The sequence below is a fragment of the Heptranchias perlo genome, chromosome 6 (assembly GCF_035084215.1).
Source record: "Heptranchias perlo isolate sHepPer1 chromosome 6, sHepPer1.hap1, whole genome shotgun sequence".
In the NCBI taxonomy this organism is placed as follows: domain Eukaryota; kingdom Metazoa; phylum Chordata; class Chondrichthyes; order Hexanchiformes; family Hexanchidae; genus Heptranchias; species Heptranchias perlo.
The window spans coordinates 16880976-16899382 of record NC_090330.1 but is presented as its reverse complement, the minus strand read 5'-3'; the positions used below and the strand labels follow the sequence as shown (position 1 = coordinate 16899382).

Sequence of the window (18407 nt, the reverse complement as noted above, 5' to 3'; positions counted from 1 at the left end):
TTCCATCTTGCTGTCCGATGGAAGCGGGTGGCCCAAATGGTAGGCTCTCTATGTGGGAGTCCTTCCCTGCATGGGGATTTGCGGTGAAGAATATTGTATGAAGCAGTGGCAGATTCCCAGGCCTCTTGCAACTTTTGTAGCCTGGGTGAAACTGTATTTCATACTTACGGGGAGTTTGAGAGATTGCAGCCCCTATTTAATTATTTGAGGGGGCTGCTCCTCCATTTTTGATCACATTTTAGCCCTATGCTCCTGATCTTTGGCCACCTGGTACGGAGGGGTGCGGACAAGTTGGAGGAACTTCTTGTGGGTCTGTTCCTGGCCCTGGCAAAGCAGGTCCAGGATGAGCACGGTCCACGGGGAGGGCCACTCTGGCTGCCTTCCTCTCTTCCGAGGTCTTGTCCGTGCCTGGGTAGCCCTGGAGAAGGAGCATGCGGTGTACACTTGCAGACTTCCGCAACCGGTGGGCATCACAGGGAATAGAGCATCTGACAGTCACAGACAATATTATTATGATTTACATTATGAGTTTCCTTTTGTTTTATTCCAACTAGATTTATGTCTAAATTATTCTGTTAGTTGTGCCTCCTGAACATAAAGGGGCCACTTGCAGAATTGTTTTTCTGTGACAGTTGATGACAATAACCACCCAACAACACCTGGGAGCTACCATTCGCTCAGAGCCTGCGCCTCACAACTTGAGGCTCTTGGAAATTCCCTCCATGCCATATCACTTTGCACGGAGGGATTTCCTATACGGGCTTCTCCTGCACACTCTTTGCTTCCTCGTCCTCATCTTCTGTCCGGACATGCCATCTTGCCATCCAGCAGAGATGGGGGGGCCCCAATGGAGGGCTTTCTATGCAGGAGTCCGCCCCTGCACCATTGGGGATCTGGGGTGCAGAGTGTTGCACAGAGCAGTTCCGTCAAACAGGTTTTTAAGCCTCTTCACGGTCTCCCAGGCCGCCTGTAATTTTTGAAGCCTGTGTGAGTCCGTTTATCATGTCTATATGGAATATGAGAGGTTGCAGCCCCTGTTTCACTATTTGAAGGGACTGCATATCAATTTCTGGCTCCACTTCAGTCCCATGGTCATGATCTTTGGCCACCCGGTGCAAAGGGGGGCGGGCAAGTCGGAGGACCTACTCGTGGGTCTGCTCCCGGGTCTGGCCAAGGTGGCCATCCATAGGTCCAGGTTGGGTGTGGCCCGTGGGGGTGCTCGCTTTGGCTGCCTGCCTCTCTTCTGCGGCCTTGTCCGCATTTGGGTGGCCCTTAAGAAGGATCACGCGGTGTCCGCCGGTACGCTTGAGGCCTTCCGCGACTGTTGGGCACCGCAGGGACTGGAGGGCGTGGTAGATAGTCTAAATAACATTATTATTTAAGGTATAAGTTTCCTTTGCTTTTGTTTAAGTTTTCTATTAGTTGTGCCCCTCCAAAAAGGGGGCAACTTTCGTTTGATGGTGGGGGGGGGGGGTGCAACCCAGTGTCTTCTTATAATTTTAATTAAAAAAGGCTACCCTTTGCTCGCAGGCCCAACATTTTCATTAAAATTCAAACTCGTAACCATGGCAACACTGCACCGGAATCCAAATACAAAAACTACAACTTCCAGAAGACGTAGCAGACATCCGGCTCAGTCCAGCCATTACGTAATTCAGCCAATGGCCTCACGGGAATTGTAGTCTTAGTTGGGTGGCGTATTATCCCGTTGTCTCATGAAAGCGGCGTCGTGAGGACTACAAGTCCCAGCAGCGAGGCACCTGCGCAGTAACCGCCTCCCTACTGTAGGAGTAGGCCATCTTCAGGACTAGAGACGGGATTTTTAAAAAATATATTTAATAATTTCTATTTTGACCACCGTTGGAGCACCTTGATATATATGTAGGGTATAAGTACAAGGCCGGAGCAGCCGCTTCTTAAGAGCTGTAGAAATAAACTGGGAAGCTTATAAGTTTAATTTTTTTAAATTTTATGTATATGAAAAATGTCTTCTTTAGAGAAAGAGTTGTTCTTGAGCAAATTGCCTTCACGACCACCGATGCCGTCAGGTCTTCAGGCTGGATCTAAAATGAAAATGGGGTTAGTGTGCACGTTAGGTTTTAAATCGAAAATGTGGTTTCTATTCGTTTTCCGACAGCCTGCCTCCCAGTCCGTTTTTAAGGGAGATTTTAAACCAAGCCGAACTGTGGTTTATTTCGTAGTTTGGTTGATTTGAGAACAAAAATTGCTAGCGAATAGCTGCAATACTTTAAATAAATATATAGTAAAATAAACTTAAACCTGTTTCACATTTTAACACATCTCTTCAATAGAGGCTAGTAAAACGGATGGTGCAAGTTTAAGTTATAGTATTTTTTATTGCTTGCAGTTGTTTCCATTTGCAGTATGGACTTCAGTATGGCCAGCAGACTGATGCGCCCTTTTTAAAGCAAAGCGTAGTTTTATTTTTAATTATGTTGTTAAAATGTAAGTGGAAAATTACCATATCCTGTTTTTAATAACTGCGATATACCATATACAGCTTGCGATTGGACAATGCAGAGGAAAGATTTAGTCCTTTTGAACTTGATTCATTTGTGTTTAGAGCATTAGATCTGATTACATGAGAGAAATTTGTTCTGCAGTGTTGGTCCCAATTTCCCTCTGTTGTATTCTTCATGCATGCGCCCTGGCCATTAGGTTGTCCTCTGCATAGGTCTACTATTTGGCTACAAGAGCGTGCATTGAGCCAACTCCAAAGGTTCTCTACTCAAGCAAAAAGCTTTACTTTTCTCTGCTCAACAACTAATTTATGGTTCTACTTTTCATAATTCTGTTATTTGTAAGCGGTGACTGGGCAAATTGCTAGGTAGGGTGTCTGACAGCTTTTGCATGTTTTGGACCTTGGTGTTTGTGGCCAGGTATCAGCTGGTTCTCTTGATGTCTTCCAGGACCGGTAAGCACAACATGACACATCATGTAGTTACATCTCATCTCACGTCACTATTTTAAGTTTTATTATTGCATTTTTGTTCAAAATCCTCAATTTGAATAGACTATCTGTCCCATACTGCAGTGGCCTTGCTATAAAAGATGGCACTATTTGCTCCAAAATTGTTGATGTTCTCCCTGTAAGGGGAGTTGTTTAATGATCATTTATGTGGGAATGGTCTTCACTTGAGTAAAACTGTGATGATACATGTAGTTCTCATTGAGACTGTAAACTTTTTTGAAAGAATGTCTGGTTTTGTACCATTCATTGGAGCAGCATTCAGTCAGGGGCCACTTCAGCCAACATTTAAAATGCACCAATAAAATCTATGTCTTACACTTTGCTTACCATGGAAAATCTGTGATGAGACAAACCAAGACCAATGCAGCATTGTCACTAGGCCTTTTTGTAAAGCATATTAGTGTATACACTATAGAAACGGTACACTTAAGCTTAAGCCAAAATGCTACTTGTGTGATGCTTTAATTCCTTACCTCAAATTGCTCCTGCCACTACCAGCACCAGTGGTGGGCCAGTAAAGAGTAGCACTTGATCCTAGTGTTAAATTGCTGTTTCCAGGCATAAGGCAAATTTGGAAAGACAAAATCTATAATTGTACTGCTGCATGTTCTTCACAATTCAAGTGGATACAGTATGACATTTTCATCTACCCCATGCTTTACTGGAATCCTAGTGACAACGCTGCATTGTAAAGAATCAGCTGCCAATTTATGACATATCTCATGAGATACATCATTCTGGCAGAACTCAGCTGGAATGCCGATTGTAGTTAACTTCCTTTTTGTTCTTCAGCTTTTGAGGAAGCATACTTTTTACTTTTTCAGTTATAACAATATTAAAATTCCAGATTTTATCAATTCAAATAATTTTGAATAATAATTCAAAGCCTCAGTTCCAGCCAAAACCTAGATTTAATTTAAGCTAAGTTCTATTCTATAGCTTCAACTTCAACTCAACAGAAATTACAACTTCCATATTGAAACAGTCTACAGACTCATCATTTACTGCACTGTGTGACTGCTTACAAGATATCAGTTCTTAAATCTGCTTTAGCTTTTGGTTTGCTAATTTTGCAGTTGTTTTTCTTGCTGGTTTTATGTGATTGTTAGGAATGTTTAATATTGCTGGATTTGTTCAGTATTAATTTTTAAAAATGCGTTAAATAACCTGCATGCTAAAGATTTGCTGGTAATATTGATCTGGCACAAAAGGATTTGGGGATGCAAAACTTTGTAGATATGGGACATGGTGGCATTTGACTTGAGGTTAATGAGGAGAAAATCAAGTCAACCAGTGCATATGCTTGACCCAATACAAAGTTATTTCTAAAATACAGGGAACAAATTGGACACGTCCAAGTACCTGCGGTTTGTAATCTCCTCATATAATGAAAGACATCCATTGACTATGATGCAGAAGGCAGCAGGAAATATGAAAAATGTAAATGCAAATTTTACAAAGATCCATTTGAAGAAGAGAGGGGAAGTTCTCCAGGTATCCTGGCCAACATTTATCCCTCAACCAACATCTAAAACATTATCTGGTAATTTATTTCATTGCTGTTTGTGGAACCTTGCTGTGTGCAAATTGGCTGCCACATTTCCTACATTACAACAATGACTGCACTTCAAAAGTGCCTCATTGGCTGTAAAGCGCTTTGGGACATGCTGAAATCAGGAAAGACACTATATAAATGCAAGTCTTTTAAAAAAAATTCTTTGTTCGTGCTAACAAAATTTAAGTTAGGACAATTAAAAAAGGTAACTGCAACTTTGAAAAGAAATACCTATGAAAGCCATTGAAGATTAATTGGAAATGTCTGGAACAAGGACATGAGAGCATAGACTCAGTTGAAAGACAAATGTGCTGCATATGCTGAAAAGTGAATAAATAATTGGGATATGTCCTGAACAGAGGGGGAAACCAATGACCAAATTGGCCCTACAGCAACCTAAGGTTAAATGAGAGGGTAGGAGATGGAAAGACAAATAACTTGTAGTTTTGGGAGTAATGCGTGGTGAGATTTTCTTTGATTTGGAACCAGAACACCTGGAGATTTGGAAAATTCACAGGAGAGCTAATGATCCCACAGGAACTCACTTCCAACTGTAGTTTAATAGGCTAGATTTAGTCCAATGCATTTACCAACTTCCACTTTTTTTGACTCCTTCCACTTAAAAAAAAATGAACCCTGTATCTTAGTTCCTTTACCAGTCTTCATGGCACATCATAAATTTGGGTTTTTGTTGCTCTCCTCTCTCACTTCTGAATTACTAATTATTCCATATTATGACTAACTGCAGTATCCTTGGTGTGGTATTACTCATTATGAAGAATTAATACAGAATTCTTGGATTTCTAGTCATTTTGTGGGCTTAATAATGCATGACTCAAACTGCAGAAATGCTTTCAAAGATCTGTGTGTTCGTAACTACTCCTAATCCTTTTCCATTTTCAATTCATTATGGTTCTTCAGTCATGGATTTTTTGCACCTACTGCATATACATTACTCTGTATTTTTTCACATTAAATGTAATTTCTAATCATTAGACCAACTGCTGAGTCTCAGAAGAATAATGTACACCTACATATTTTGCCTTCCCACACAATTTTGTGTCGTGAGTAAGCTCAGAAATTCTGCTGTCGGCTCACTTATTTAGATAGTTTTATAAAAATAGGAAAAAGTTTAAGCAATTGGACCTGGTAGTATGGAGGGGCTGGTATATTATATGGATGTCTGTTTCTTAAAACCATTTTTAGGGAAAATTTGATTTCTTTGAACTGTATTGTATCTCATATCAAATTTTCCTAGGTAGATTTCAGTCCTCAGATGTCAGAAACATATTTGATTAGATGTATTGCTGATTATTTTTATAAAGTACCTTGTACTAAAAAGGCATTAAAGCAGCAGTGTGTTGGTACAGTTTGGTAATCAGACTGTAGTGCTTCACCTGTTATAAACTGGTTACTGGATGAAATAGCACCAAGCAGCACTATAGGTGAGGTGTGAGGTTCCTGTGTCAGTGATCACCAATTAAAGATGCTCCCATTTCAGCATCAAGCACTATCAAATCCCTATAAAGTTCCCCTAGTCTGCCCCAAATATTTAATCCCAATTGTGACCACTTCACTTTTTATGTCAATCATCGCTGTGGCCTCTCTGAGTGAGGTTGTCAAGCTAAGGGCAGTTTTATGTTGTGGATCTAATCCTACAAAGAAGTGAGTTGAGATTACCTAAATTTATTTCACATAGGATCTTTATAGTCAGCAGAAAGAGAATGCTTTCACCCCATCAGTGTGGGTTGGAACCTTGGTCTCAGAGGTGAAAGTACAGCATTCTGACCCATCCAGTCCCATGTTATATAATTTTGACATAGCAAGGTCTGTTGTTAGTTGATAGATGGTTTAGATTTTCTTTCAGGTAAGTGATTGGATGGTCTCAGATATGGACTGTCATGATCAGCCAGCTCCATGTTTTTGAGTTGGAATTGTTTTTGTCCCTTTTTCCCTGTTTTTACTGAAATTGAGCCCTTCATGCTCACTGGTGGTTTAACTAGCAGCTCACTGGCTAAGTTGTGTGTTATCTTCTCCATTTGAAGGAAGTTTGTATGCTACAGGACCAGACTTCCATCCATAACTAGTTTCTGTACTGTTCTTGATTCCTGAACCTATTCAGACCCCTTTGCATCATGCACTATTCACCAGCAATTTGCTACCATAATTAAGCCAATATGAGTCCTTTAACATAGGAGGTATATGAAAGTGGCTTTCGGTGATTTTTTTGATTTGTTAATTTTCTCCCCCCTCGAAATGGTAAATCTGAGATTGGCAGCTCTTTGTGTACTCCACCAATCTGGATCATGCTGGAGAATTAAACCAGTGCGCCATTTTCCTGGTGACTTTCTGAATGTGGAGGCTAACATGTAACAAAATGGTATTTTCTGTGAATTCTTATCTCTGAATATCTAGGAAGCCATGCTAAAGTACTTTTCTACATCTAGATTATTCTTAGAATAACATTTTTAAAATCTATTATTTATGTAGCTGAAATGCAGCCATGATCCTCAATAGATTAAATATGCTCTAAAATTATATGTAGCGTGTAGAAGGCTATTTTTAACTGATGGTTTGTTTCCCTTTATTACAGTCCTGGAAGAAAACGGGATTTTTCCCCTGTGGCCTGGAGCCATTATTTTGAAGCCATGGAAGATATCGAAATTGAAACTAGCAAAGATATATCCTTTTATATTTCCAATGCAGCGTGTAAAGATTTGTACTGCTTCTAACATCCATTCTAACTTTGTCCTTGATGAAGAATTCAGTTAAAGACAAAGTATCGTTCTTCCTAGCCTAATATTGGTTGCACTTCTAGACTTTTTTTCTGACCTATAACTTTTGAAAAATTGTTGTAGTGAATAGTGTTTCAATTAAAATAAAACACTTAAATTTAAGGGGTAGTTCAAAATTTACTGATTTAAAAAAAAATTCCGAGGTAAATGAGCTCTTATTTAAATTTGCTTAACTTTTTTTTTAGATTTCTGTGTTTGAATTGATTTGAAGTTAAAAAGTGTTTTTGACTTTGATCACATTAATAAAAATTTGGAATTGACTGAGGTAACTGAACTGTATAACACAATAGCTTTTATTTTTAAACACAGCACACGCTCCCCACTCTAACCCATTCCCTAGTTGCTCACTTAGGCTGAACCAGATGGTGTGCAACCTTGGTGTCCTGTTCAACCCTCACCTGAGCTCCAAATCACATATTCTATCTATCATGAAGACAGTGTACTTCACCTCTGCAATATTGCAAGCCTTTGCCTCTAGTTCATTTTCTCTGCTGCTGAAACTCCCATGAATGCTTTTGTCACCTAAAGATGAGGTCAGCCTCATGAACCCCTACAAACTCCAACTTTCCAAAACTCTGTTACCTATATCCTATCTCGCACTATATCTCAGTCACTCATCATCCCTGTCCTCATTGACCTCCATTGGCTCCCAAATTTAAAATCTTTGTCTACAATCCCCTGCATTGCCTCACCTAACCCTACTATGTGGGCACCATGATTAAATTTGAAAAAGAATGGATTCAGATTCAATAACCTTTGTCCAATAACACTGACAGGTTGTAACAGGTGGAGTGGGGTGGTGTAATGTCTTCAGATTCAGGAAACATGCTTTTTAATATATCAAACTAAATTGATTCGTGTCACAGTTTTTAATTTTGGTGAACTCTATTGATTTGAATAACAATTGGGAGTCATGTAACTGTAAGAAACGCTCAAGTTGTGAAGTTATACATCATTAGGATTTCTGTTTTTTTGGGCTTAGCTGTTGGAAATCAAAATTTTGCAGTCATCATTAATGTGAAAACACTGATAAAACAACAAAACTTGCAGGGGAAAAAATGAAAAGCAAATATTTAATTTGTTCTAGGGATGTGGGTGATACTGGCAAGGCAGTATTGCCCATCCCCAGTTGCTCTGAGGACATTAAGAGTCAACCATGTAGTGAGGGCCTGCTGTCATTGTATGGCAGACTGGGTAGGGATAGCATGCTCAATTCCTTCGTGAACCACTTGGTTTTTACAAAAATCCAGCAGTTTTCATGGCCATTTTCTGGTGATAGCCCACAAATTACCATTTTAGGATTTGAGCTGTAGATTGCTAGTCCAGTGCCAAAAACCATTATGCTACCGTACCATATGTAAATTTAATTAAAAAAAAAATCCTGCTTGCACGAGCACGACTGGAAGCTTGTGACCAAGAGGTTCATCATTCTATTTCTTTCTCCAAGTGAATTACATGTCCCATTTTTAATGCATTTTATTTCAGTGTTGATGTTGGAAAAAAATAATTTATCAACAAACACTAAATTTGATGAAAATTAAATATTGCTAAAAATAAACACCGGAAACCCTACATGCTATATGTGTGGGGAAAAGATGAATGGAAAGGTCCTTTTTTGAAAAGATGATTGGCAAGGGGCTGAGAAACTTAGCTGCAAATTTGTCTAGCCTTATTTTTTTAAAAAAAACTTCAGATATGATAAATTCTTTAATTTTTAAGAATAATTTAGTTAAGCAGTTTTAATAAAACTGCTTAACTGCTTAACTAAAACTGTGAGAACAAAACTTACTGATGTTTAATATTTGTAATGCATAGAAGTGTGTAGTTTTGCTTTTAAAATATTACCTGTAGCAGTCAGCCTGCTGAGGCAAGAATATGATATATGTGAAATGATAACAGGTTATTGTGACCTCAAAGCTGAAGATATTTGGATCACGCAGTATGGGGCTGTGTGCATTCTTGGTATGATAAAAATTTCTAATGCTTTTGAGAAGGTTACAAATTTGTACCTTGTTCGTTAATAGTAAGGCCATTTAAGTCCAATCTAGTACATGGAATGTCGTACATTATCCTATTGTGCTTTATTTATATATTGCATGTAAACCTTAACCACCTGTACTCTTTTCGAATCTACAAAAGTGGATCTGATGGACCTGTCCTTTTATTATTACATGGTGGAGGCCATTCAGCTCTCTCCTGGGCAGTCTTCACTGTAAGTAATTGAAAATTTCAGTATGAAATTTACTACATAGCAAGAAACTGTTCTATTCACATTAGCTAACTATTGAAACAATAGCAGGGTTATGATTGGCTATCATTGTATCAATATATTCACTGATATTGTTCACTTTTTGTATTTCACTTCTTCCCTCCATGTGCCTAGTTTTGCTGCTGATACATTTGCATGCTGTAATTTAACAAAAAGCAAATCTGCTTCTGCTCCAGAAGGCTGGGGTAAAATTCAACAGGCACCGCAGACCTCTGGTATCTCCTACAAATGGCCAGAGTTTATGAGTGAGCCTAGAAAATGAGTGTCATTAAGTTATTTGATCATGCAGTTATCATAACCAATCCTGTGCTCACCCAAAATTTGCACATGCACTTTACTCTAGGGTTCTCTGGTTAGTGATCAGCAGGGAACTCCAGCCCTGAGGCAAATTGTGGAGCTTCCATGACTACTTTAGCTAAGGCCAGCTAATTCAGCACAGAGTAGGGATCAAACTAGAATTACCTAGTATGATTGGCTCAATATTGGACCACAATTGTTTATTTTATACATTATGCAATTGGGGGCACCCTGAACCATAAGTTTCAGTTTCATTTGTGATTTTTAAAAAACTGATGGCAATGATGAACTGGAAGGCCTGCATGAGGTTTCATCTGATACCAATAGCAAAATTAGGCTCTTGCTTAGAGCAACTGTCTGAATTGTAAACGTGTACGTTTATTTTGTATATAATATGAGTTTGAGAGCAAGGATGAAAACGGATTGGGCTCTGAAACTGGATCTGGACATGAAAACTATTGCGTTGTTATGTTACACACTTTGAAATTGTTTTCACTGGTTTATTAACAGGGAGACACAACTGCATAGTGCACCTTGGTCTAAGAGAAGGATTGCACATTCTGTGGTGCCTCATCACAACAGGATTTTGTTTATATTGTAGGTTGTATTAAAATTTGATTTCCACATGTAGAAATGGTTGTGCCCTTATCTGCCAAATATATGAGATCCGTATAATAACATCTTTCCTTAATTGTAGCGATGTATCAATTGGAAACTAGGTATACATGTTTTCTTTTCCTAGTCTCCAAACCATTCCCAGCTGGGGATCAGCCCGTGATCAGTTCCCAGTTTTCTGCTAATGCTGCTTTTCGTTCACCTGCTAGGAAATTTGAGAGAGCGGGCAGATATGATTCATCCTCTGACTGTGTACAAAAGAGCCTATAGAGATAAGAAAAAGCCTGTTGAACCCATCTGGGTTACCATGTTCTTCATGTCCGGAATCCTGAAGATGGTGTTGTCTGTATGGCAGAGCTCAAACTTGTACAGAATAATAAATCTGTCATCAAGAAGCATTCATATAATAGTATAATTTTCATTTTTTTTTCCTGAGAAGGTCTGTATTTTAAAAAAAAATTAAGTCTGTTTGCCATCAAGCTTTTAACCTGTTTATTTTTAATCATTCTATGGTCTTATGGTGGATGTTGGCTTTACAAACAGCTCTTTTTCTTTAGTACGATTGTAAAAGGAATTTTTTTTTCTCTCCACCTTCCCCCACTACTTAAACTTGCCTTCTCACCTGAGAATCCCTACGTGGTCAGTTTTCGGTAAAATATTAAAATGCCTACGTGGCAAAGAAGCAGAATGCAAAATGGTTAGAAAGGGTTAATTAGTTAGTAACTGAGATTGGTACAAGTGGCCTGGCCCTCCTGCTGGGCCATATGTTTGCTTAGTCAGCAGGCCTGCATTGTCTTATCAATGATAGGTCTTTGATGTGAGTCAAGGACTGGTCTGAATGTCTCCATGTTTATGGCAGATCAATATAGGTAACGAGCTTAGCCAAAGTTGAAAGACATTCCAGGTTGGGAGATAAGGAACAGAAGGGACAGGGAAGAACATTCCAAGTTGGAAGATGAGGAAGTGTCCCCTTTGATGTCTAACAGCAACATAGTCAGCACATGATTATTTATGATTGGCCGGAAATAATGTAACCTCGCATGGCAACCTGTGCCCGGCTTATGATTGGTGTTGACCCTCGTTAAGTATGTTCCAACCCTATTGATTTGTATAAAAACGTGTGGATTTCTGTATGTTGTTGTTCTTGCTCTGCCAGCATAGAGGGACTCTATCAGGAGTCCAAATCAATGCTGCAGACTAAGAACCCTGCTATTAAAGATGTGTTGAATTTTAAAATGTATTCGACTTCAGTTATTACTGAACCAGACTGAGGGGAAAGAATCCGGATCGTCACACCTACCCTGGTTTGATTCCGAGGCACTTTTCCTAAAGTCAAATATAACTATGTTAAATATAACTTGGCTGCATTTTCCTATTTTTTCTACTTATAGTAGAAAAAAATAGAAATGAGTATGAAGTTGGGACTACAGGTTTATACACATCTTTTTTGCTAAAATTTGACCTGCTCAGACCCCTCATCTGTGCACATTCTTAAGCCCATCTTCACTGACTCTGCCATCAAAATGGTGGCATACTGACTTTCCTAAAATATCTGATTAGAGCATTTGTGAAACAGAGTGCATGTCACTTTCAGGATTGTATGCCTAATAACAAAAGTGCTGAGCCACATTGTTGAACAGTGCAGCATTTGGACAGGTATTTTGAAATTTTTTCCTCTCGTTTGGGGGGGGGGGGCAGAGGATGTAAATGTGCTTAAGACTGATTTACAGTTACACCATGTACCATGTTCTCTGTGGTGTGAGACTGTGGTTCTAAATGGTGTGGCATTTATAGTGTGAGACACAGAGTTTTTGTTTAACCTTCCACTTGTAGATTTTTAATTCCTTGTCATCTTGTACTCCCTAGGTATTATTGTAACTCTAGTTGTGAATTGGGGGAGATCGGTTTACTCTTCTGTGCTGTAATAATTGGGTAGTAAGAGGTTTAATGTGTTATTGTAAAAGACTGCGACTGCTATGCGGTATTTGGGTTTGTAGGTATTATAATTATCTTGGTATAGTCTGCATGTTCACTTCTGCTAGAAATGAACATGTGTGGACATTGGTTAAAGACAAGATTGGGATCAGATGTGATATTCTCCCTGCCCTCCCATCTCCCATGATCAACCAGCATGTCAGTACTCAATGTCAAAGTTCATACATGAAGAATGGCCAATATGGGCAATGTGCCAGAGGGCAATTGGCACCTATGTTACTGTTGTACAACAAGGAGTTAACACCTTCAGGGGAGGGAAGACAATTGGCTTGGCTCAGTTAGTATTGTGTAACTGATTAATACAGATGAGAAGATCTCAGGTTGAATGTCTGGTCTATGTTGAGTTGACTGAACTCAGATGGGGTGGTCAAGCTTCCTACTCTAGATTGCTATACAGTGACCTGTGATGGAAAGTGTTCATGTATGAACTTTGGGTGAGGCCAAGATTCGGCTTTGCTGTGATGTCCCCCATCATCGGTTAGCTAACCAACATTCACTGTTTCGATTTGCACGTGAAGAATGACCACTTGGGTGAGATACTTCGTGGTGAACAGTAGCAGAGCATGAATTACATAACACATTAAACCTCTTGCTTCCCAATTATTACAGCATTCAGAAGAAGAGAGAAAGGAGGAAAAAAAATTGAAGGATAGTGCTGCTGCTCCACAGGCAGGAAATACTTGATGTTTAGTGCTGAATTTGTCATTAGCGTATTGGTGAGTGCAGCATTAAACATAAGTATAATGGGGCATTAAGCACCAAATTTAAGTACGTGATTTAAAAAAAAATTGTTCCTGGAATGTGGGCAACACTGGTGCAGTAGTATTTATTGCCCACCCCTAGTTGCCCTGAGGGATTTTTAACAAAAATATATTGAGTATTTTTTTAAAGTTTTGAAATGTGGGCATAAAGGCTAATGTTTATGATTTTTTTTGTAAGATGTATACTTGTGAGTGGTGATGTGAGATATTAGTATATATGACTTAAAGATGCGATCTGTTATTTTTGACCACAGTCCATGATTACCAATCGGGTTCATTGCAGGGTTGTGGCAGTAGACTTACGAAGCCATGGTAAGTGTTTTTTTTTACTTTTTTTTTGTTAGAAAAGGCATTTTATTGTGGCTGCTAAGAATGTTTGTCATCACATTTGATAAATCAACATCCTGTTACTTTGGTTCTCTTTAAACTAGAAAATATATATGTATTTATTCATGTGTTAATATTTGTTTACCATGGTTGCTTAACTACACAAGTGGAGCCTTTGCCTTTTAGGGGTATGTACTTTTGTGTTGTACCAAATACTTCTTTGAATAGAATCGTAGAAAGGTTACAGCACGGAAGGAGGCCATTCGGCCCATCGAATCCGTGCTACATTTTGTCTGAAGGTTTACCTATTAATAGTTCAGCCTAGTTTACTATGATCATTTTATTTCTCATACCCAAGGATTCCCTTGCCGCTTCTCCCAATCTTAGAACACTGTTCCCAGGGCTCTCAAACTCCTAGAATAGCCATACAGTGCTCCCAGACACTGGGACATCTCTCTGTGGTCCCAGGTCCCAGTACCCCCCTCCCCCTCCTCCCCCCCCCCCCCCCCCCAGCCATTGCTTCCTTTGCAGTGTTTCTAGACCCTGAGATCCCCATCAAAGTATTGCTAGACCCCAAGGGCTCGATTTTCGGATGTCCGAGCGGGTGCGTTCGTGGCGGGGGGGGGTCCGAAAATTGGGGATTCCCGGGCGGGTCCGGAGCCCGGCTCCAACCCACCCACTTCCGGGTTCCCCAATGACGCGCTTGGATGCACGTGCAGCCCCCGCATGCGGGACTCCCACCGGCAATTAAAGCCGGTGGGATCCCACTTAAATCAATTAATTTGATACTTCAGGTCGTTAGGAGACCTGATTTGGAGGATATTTTAGGAGGGGTGGGATTTTCAGGTCAACTGAGTGTGTTTCCTGTACTGTGGGAAACACTCCCAGTTGAAATGGACGTGTTGCAGTCACCAGCCTGTGGCAGCTGCAAAAGTCCATTTGACTGGTGGGGGGGAGACTCTCACTCATTGCAGGAGGCCACTCTTGTCATTTTGGACAAAGTTTGGCCTACACCACCCTCCTCCTAACAACAAAATTCACAAACTTGGAACCTCAACCCCGGTGTGCAGACACATTTACCTACCTTGCGGACCCCCTCAAACATACATCTTCCTGATGGGGGCCGCCATAGCTGCAGTCATGACCTCCTTGGAGGACGAACAGCATCACCAGCCTTGCTGGCTACGCCATCCACCTCTGACATGTGGAGCTCCACAACACAGTGCTGTGACACATCCACCTGCACAGCAGGAGGGAGGGCAACTGCAGAGAGAAATGCGTCGCAGAAGGCACTACTCTCACCACAGGGTCTACAGACTGAGGCTCAGCTTCCTGGACCTCTCTGAGGAGCAGTGCACACGGAGGCTCAGAGTCACTCGACATGTAGTCATGGACATCTGCAGCCTCCTTGATGCCAAGCTGCTCCCGGCTGGCCCGAGCATCATCTTACCTGTCGCCGGCAAAGTCACCACTGCCCTCAACAACTTCTCCTCCACATCCTTCCAGGGTGCCACCCGGGACACCGCCGGCGTCTCTCAGTCGTCTGCACAAAAGAGCCCTGCAAATACACCTACACCCACTCTGCAGTGACACAATGGGTGGCATCAGGTGTGGGTCGTCATGGTGATCCTCAGGAAAGGGCATTATTGCACAAACCAGACAAGATTTGCAAAGACATGGCAGTAGTGGTGATAACAAATTTTTATGTTTTTTTGCAAAACATTTTGTCTTACACCCTTGTACATCCCCTTTGCGCTCACAAAACCTTCGACTTACGTTTACGGGATCCCCAACGTGGTGTTACCCCTGTGGCTTCAGCAGAGGTAGTGGCAGGTTGCTCTTGTCCATGCCCTGACTGATGAGATGCTTTGCGCGGACGCCCTCTGGGTTTCGGTGCCCGTGAGGGCCCCTCCAATGACTGCTCCACCTGCACCTGTGCAGGGGCAGACTCGGCCACCTGGAGAGAGGGCAGCATTGCGGGAAATGGTTGAGAGGGAGGCAACGGGTGAGACATGGGAGCGCTTTGAGTGGCGTCCCCACTTCCATGTCCCCTTTCACCATCATCCCTCTCCTGGCCCAGGCCCACATCACTCCTTCCACCCTGCTGGATGACAGTTTGGAGGACTTGTGTGAAGCCTTGGAAGGCCAGTTGTAATGTATCTGTCAGCCTGTTTAAGGTGGCAGAATGTTGCTCACCCTGAATCTGAACGGCTGTTGTCAGGGCCTGAATAGACTCATTGTTGAGCCGTGCTTGAAGCTCAATGGAGGCTAGCCTTTCCTCCATCGCAGACATTCCCGCACCTACCCGCAACGTTATCTCAGAGATGCCTTCACGTCCCTGTGATGCTATCTCGGAGATACCCTCCTGTACCTGTGCCACCATTCCACTCATGCAGGAGTTGGACTCCTCCATCCTCTGCGCGATTGTGGAGAGTGCGCATGGCAACTGTTCCAGTAACTCGGCATTGTGCTGCTGGCCCTCGATGACTCTCCTTTTCATGGCTGGTCTCCAGGGTTCAGCATCTGGGTCCAGTTGAGCAGAGCCTGGAGAAGAGTGCTCCCACCGACGCGGACTCTCCACGGCTACCCCTGCCACCAGGGTCTGCTCGTGCTCACGTGCATGGTGACTCACCATGTGCAAGCCCAACTAAGTGAGGACGGGGACCCACCAAGGTGTGTGTATCTGCGCTGGTGGATGGCTGGCTCAGATGTGACGATGCACCTTCAGAGGCCGGCAGGTCCTCTGAGGAATCGCTCTCCGCAGTCATGGCACTCGCAGATGACCCTGCAAGAGAATAGAAAGCAATTTTAAGCATGTGGACAGATGTAGAGGTGCTGCAGATGCCAAGTGATGCTAAGATCATTCGCTATCATGAGTGCTGAGTGTTAGATTTCTGTCACCAGCCGCATGTGCACGCCCAGTCTCGGCGTCCGCCACGGACAGGCACTCCAGCGTCCGGCTTATTTCTAGTGCCTGCTGCTCCACGTCTGTTAAGACCACCTGGTGTGGCGGGCCCCCTCCGGTCCTAGCCCTCTCCCAGGCATTCTGGCATCTCTTCTCCTATCAAGACAAAACACAGAGGCGTGATTGAGTGATGGTTGCATGGTGACCCACTGCATGCATTGGTGTGGGTGGGGGTGAGCGTGAGGGAGATGCATGGGAGGGTGCGTGTGAGACATAGCCATGAGATTGTATGAGGATTGGGTTGTGTGGTAGTGTTCGAATGGGAACTGGGGCGGTGAGTAAGTGCAGGCAAGGTGAGGATGATGGTTGAGTGGATGTGAGGAGTGATGCGAGAGTGTTGTGGCGGCAGTGCAGAAGGAGTTGTGTGATGGTGGAGGTGATGTGGAAGACGGAGTGTGGGAGAATGCATAAGTATACTCACTTTGGCTGACCTGGTTAGGTCATTAAAGCGCTTCCTGCACTGGACCCAGGTTCTGCACACGTTGCCGCTGTTGCTGACCTCCTCGGCCACCTCCAGCCAGGCCGCCTTGGTGGTGGAGGGGGGCCACTTCCTCCCATCCAATAGAAAAAAATTTTCCCTCCTCCTTCTCACCCCTTCAAGCAGCACCTGGAATGAGGAGTCAGAGAACCTTGGAGCAGCCTTGCCTCTGGCCTGCTCCATACTCCAAAATTGGTTCTTTGCTGCAGGGGGAGCATTGGAGGAATGCCCCTTTAAATAACTGCCCCTTTTACTAACTGCCCCTCCTGCTGACAGCCTGTGATGCAGGTGTGCAGTGCGCCCACTGCGCAGGTCTGGAATGGGAAACCCGGAAGCATGCGTAAGTAACTTCAATTAGGCTGCGATCGCGTGCGGAGCACCCCGAATTCATTAGGCGCGTTACCCGCGTGCCCATTCGACCCCCCCCCCCACTGCCAACCCGCCTCCCTCCTAATATTGGGCCCCAAGACTCCTATCCCAGTACTCTCAGGACTATATAGCATTTGGGTTTTTATAAACATTTTCCCCCCAGATTGTTTGACTTTTGTGTTTTTAGACCACTCCCATGGAGGGGTCAATCCCAAGTCCACAAGCCACTAAGAGTGTGTGTCTTTGCCTGGATTTTAGAAAAGGTTTTGGTAATGTGCCCAGGTTCATCAATATTAAACCCTGTTTGGTAATGATTATGAGGTACTAGAATATCTTATGATGCCATATTTCTGAATCAGTATTCAAAAGCAAATAGAGACCCTCAGTGAACTTTGCTTAATTATAAAACATGAAGTAAATTTATTAAAATAAATTATGAACAAAGCAACAGATATAATGCGGTGATGTATTTCAGGTAGGGCTATCATCTTAGCTTTCAAAATGGTAAAATAACAAATAAACTGCAACCATAAAAACTCCACTAATCTTGTAATTGACTTGAGAGTCCTCTAGGCTACACATAATACTAAACCATCGTAACATCTTTCACTTGAAACCTCTAATGGTAACTGCCAAAGCAGAGAATTATTTAACCCTGTTTTCTAGTGATTGGAAGCTCACTTGCTCCATAGAGAGGTCCACAGCCATTTGCTCCACAGCCAATTTTACAGCAAGTTTATTTTTTTATACCTGGAAGTGAGTAGGCCAGAGGCTTCATGTGATTTGAGTAGCCACCTTTTTGGATTTAACAAAGAGCTGTCTTTAAAGTACAAACTGAACCAACCAGAAATCCATATATATTTGAAAATGGAATCAGAGATTCCCTCTAAAACTTGTAACTGGGGATAAACTGCTTTGCAACATCATATCAAAAACTTGAGTTTTCTGGCAGCTTAGAACTTTCTGTACAAGTTAAATTTAAATAATAG

The 18407-nt window shown here is 42.1% G+C and overlaps 1 protein-coding gene across 1 annotated transcript in view; it reads left to right on the top strand.

The window, feature by feature from the left end:
• Positions 1-1760: 1760 nt before the first annotated feature.
• ppme1 (protein phosphatase methylesterase 1) overlaps positions 1761-18407 on the top strand; it is a 50511-nt gene continuing 33864 nt past the window's right edge. The window contains exons 1-4 of the mRNA XM_067985840.1: positions 1761-2079; positions 7141-7228; positions 9462-9554; positions 13534-13591. Coding sequence (XP_067841941.1) covers positions 1985-2079; positions 7141-7228; positions 9462-9554; positions 13534-13591 — 334 coding nt within the window. The 5' untranslated portion in view covers positions 1761-1984. The remainder of the gene's footprint in view (positions 2080-7140; positions 7229-9461; positions 9555-13533; positions 13592-18407) is intronic.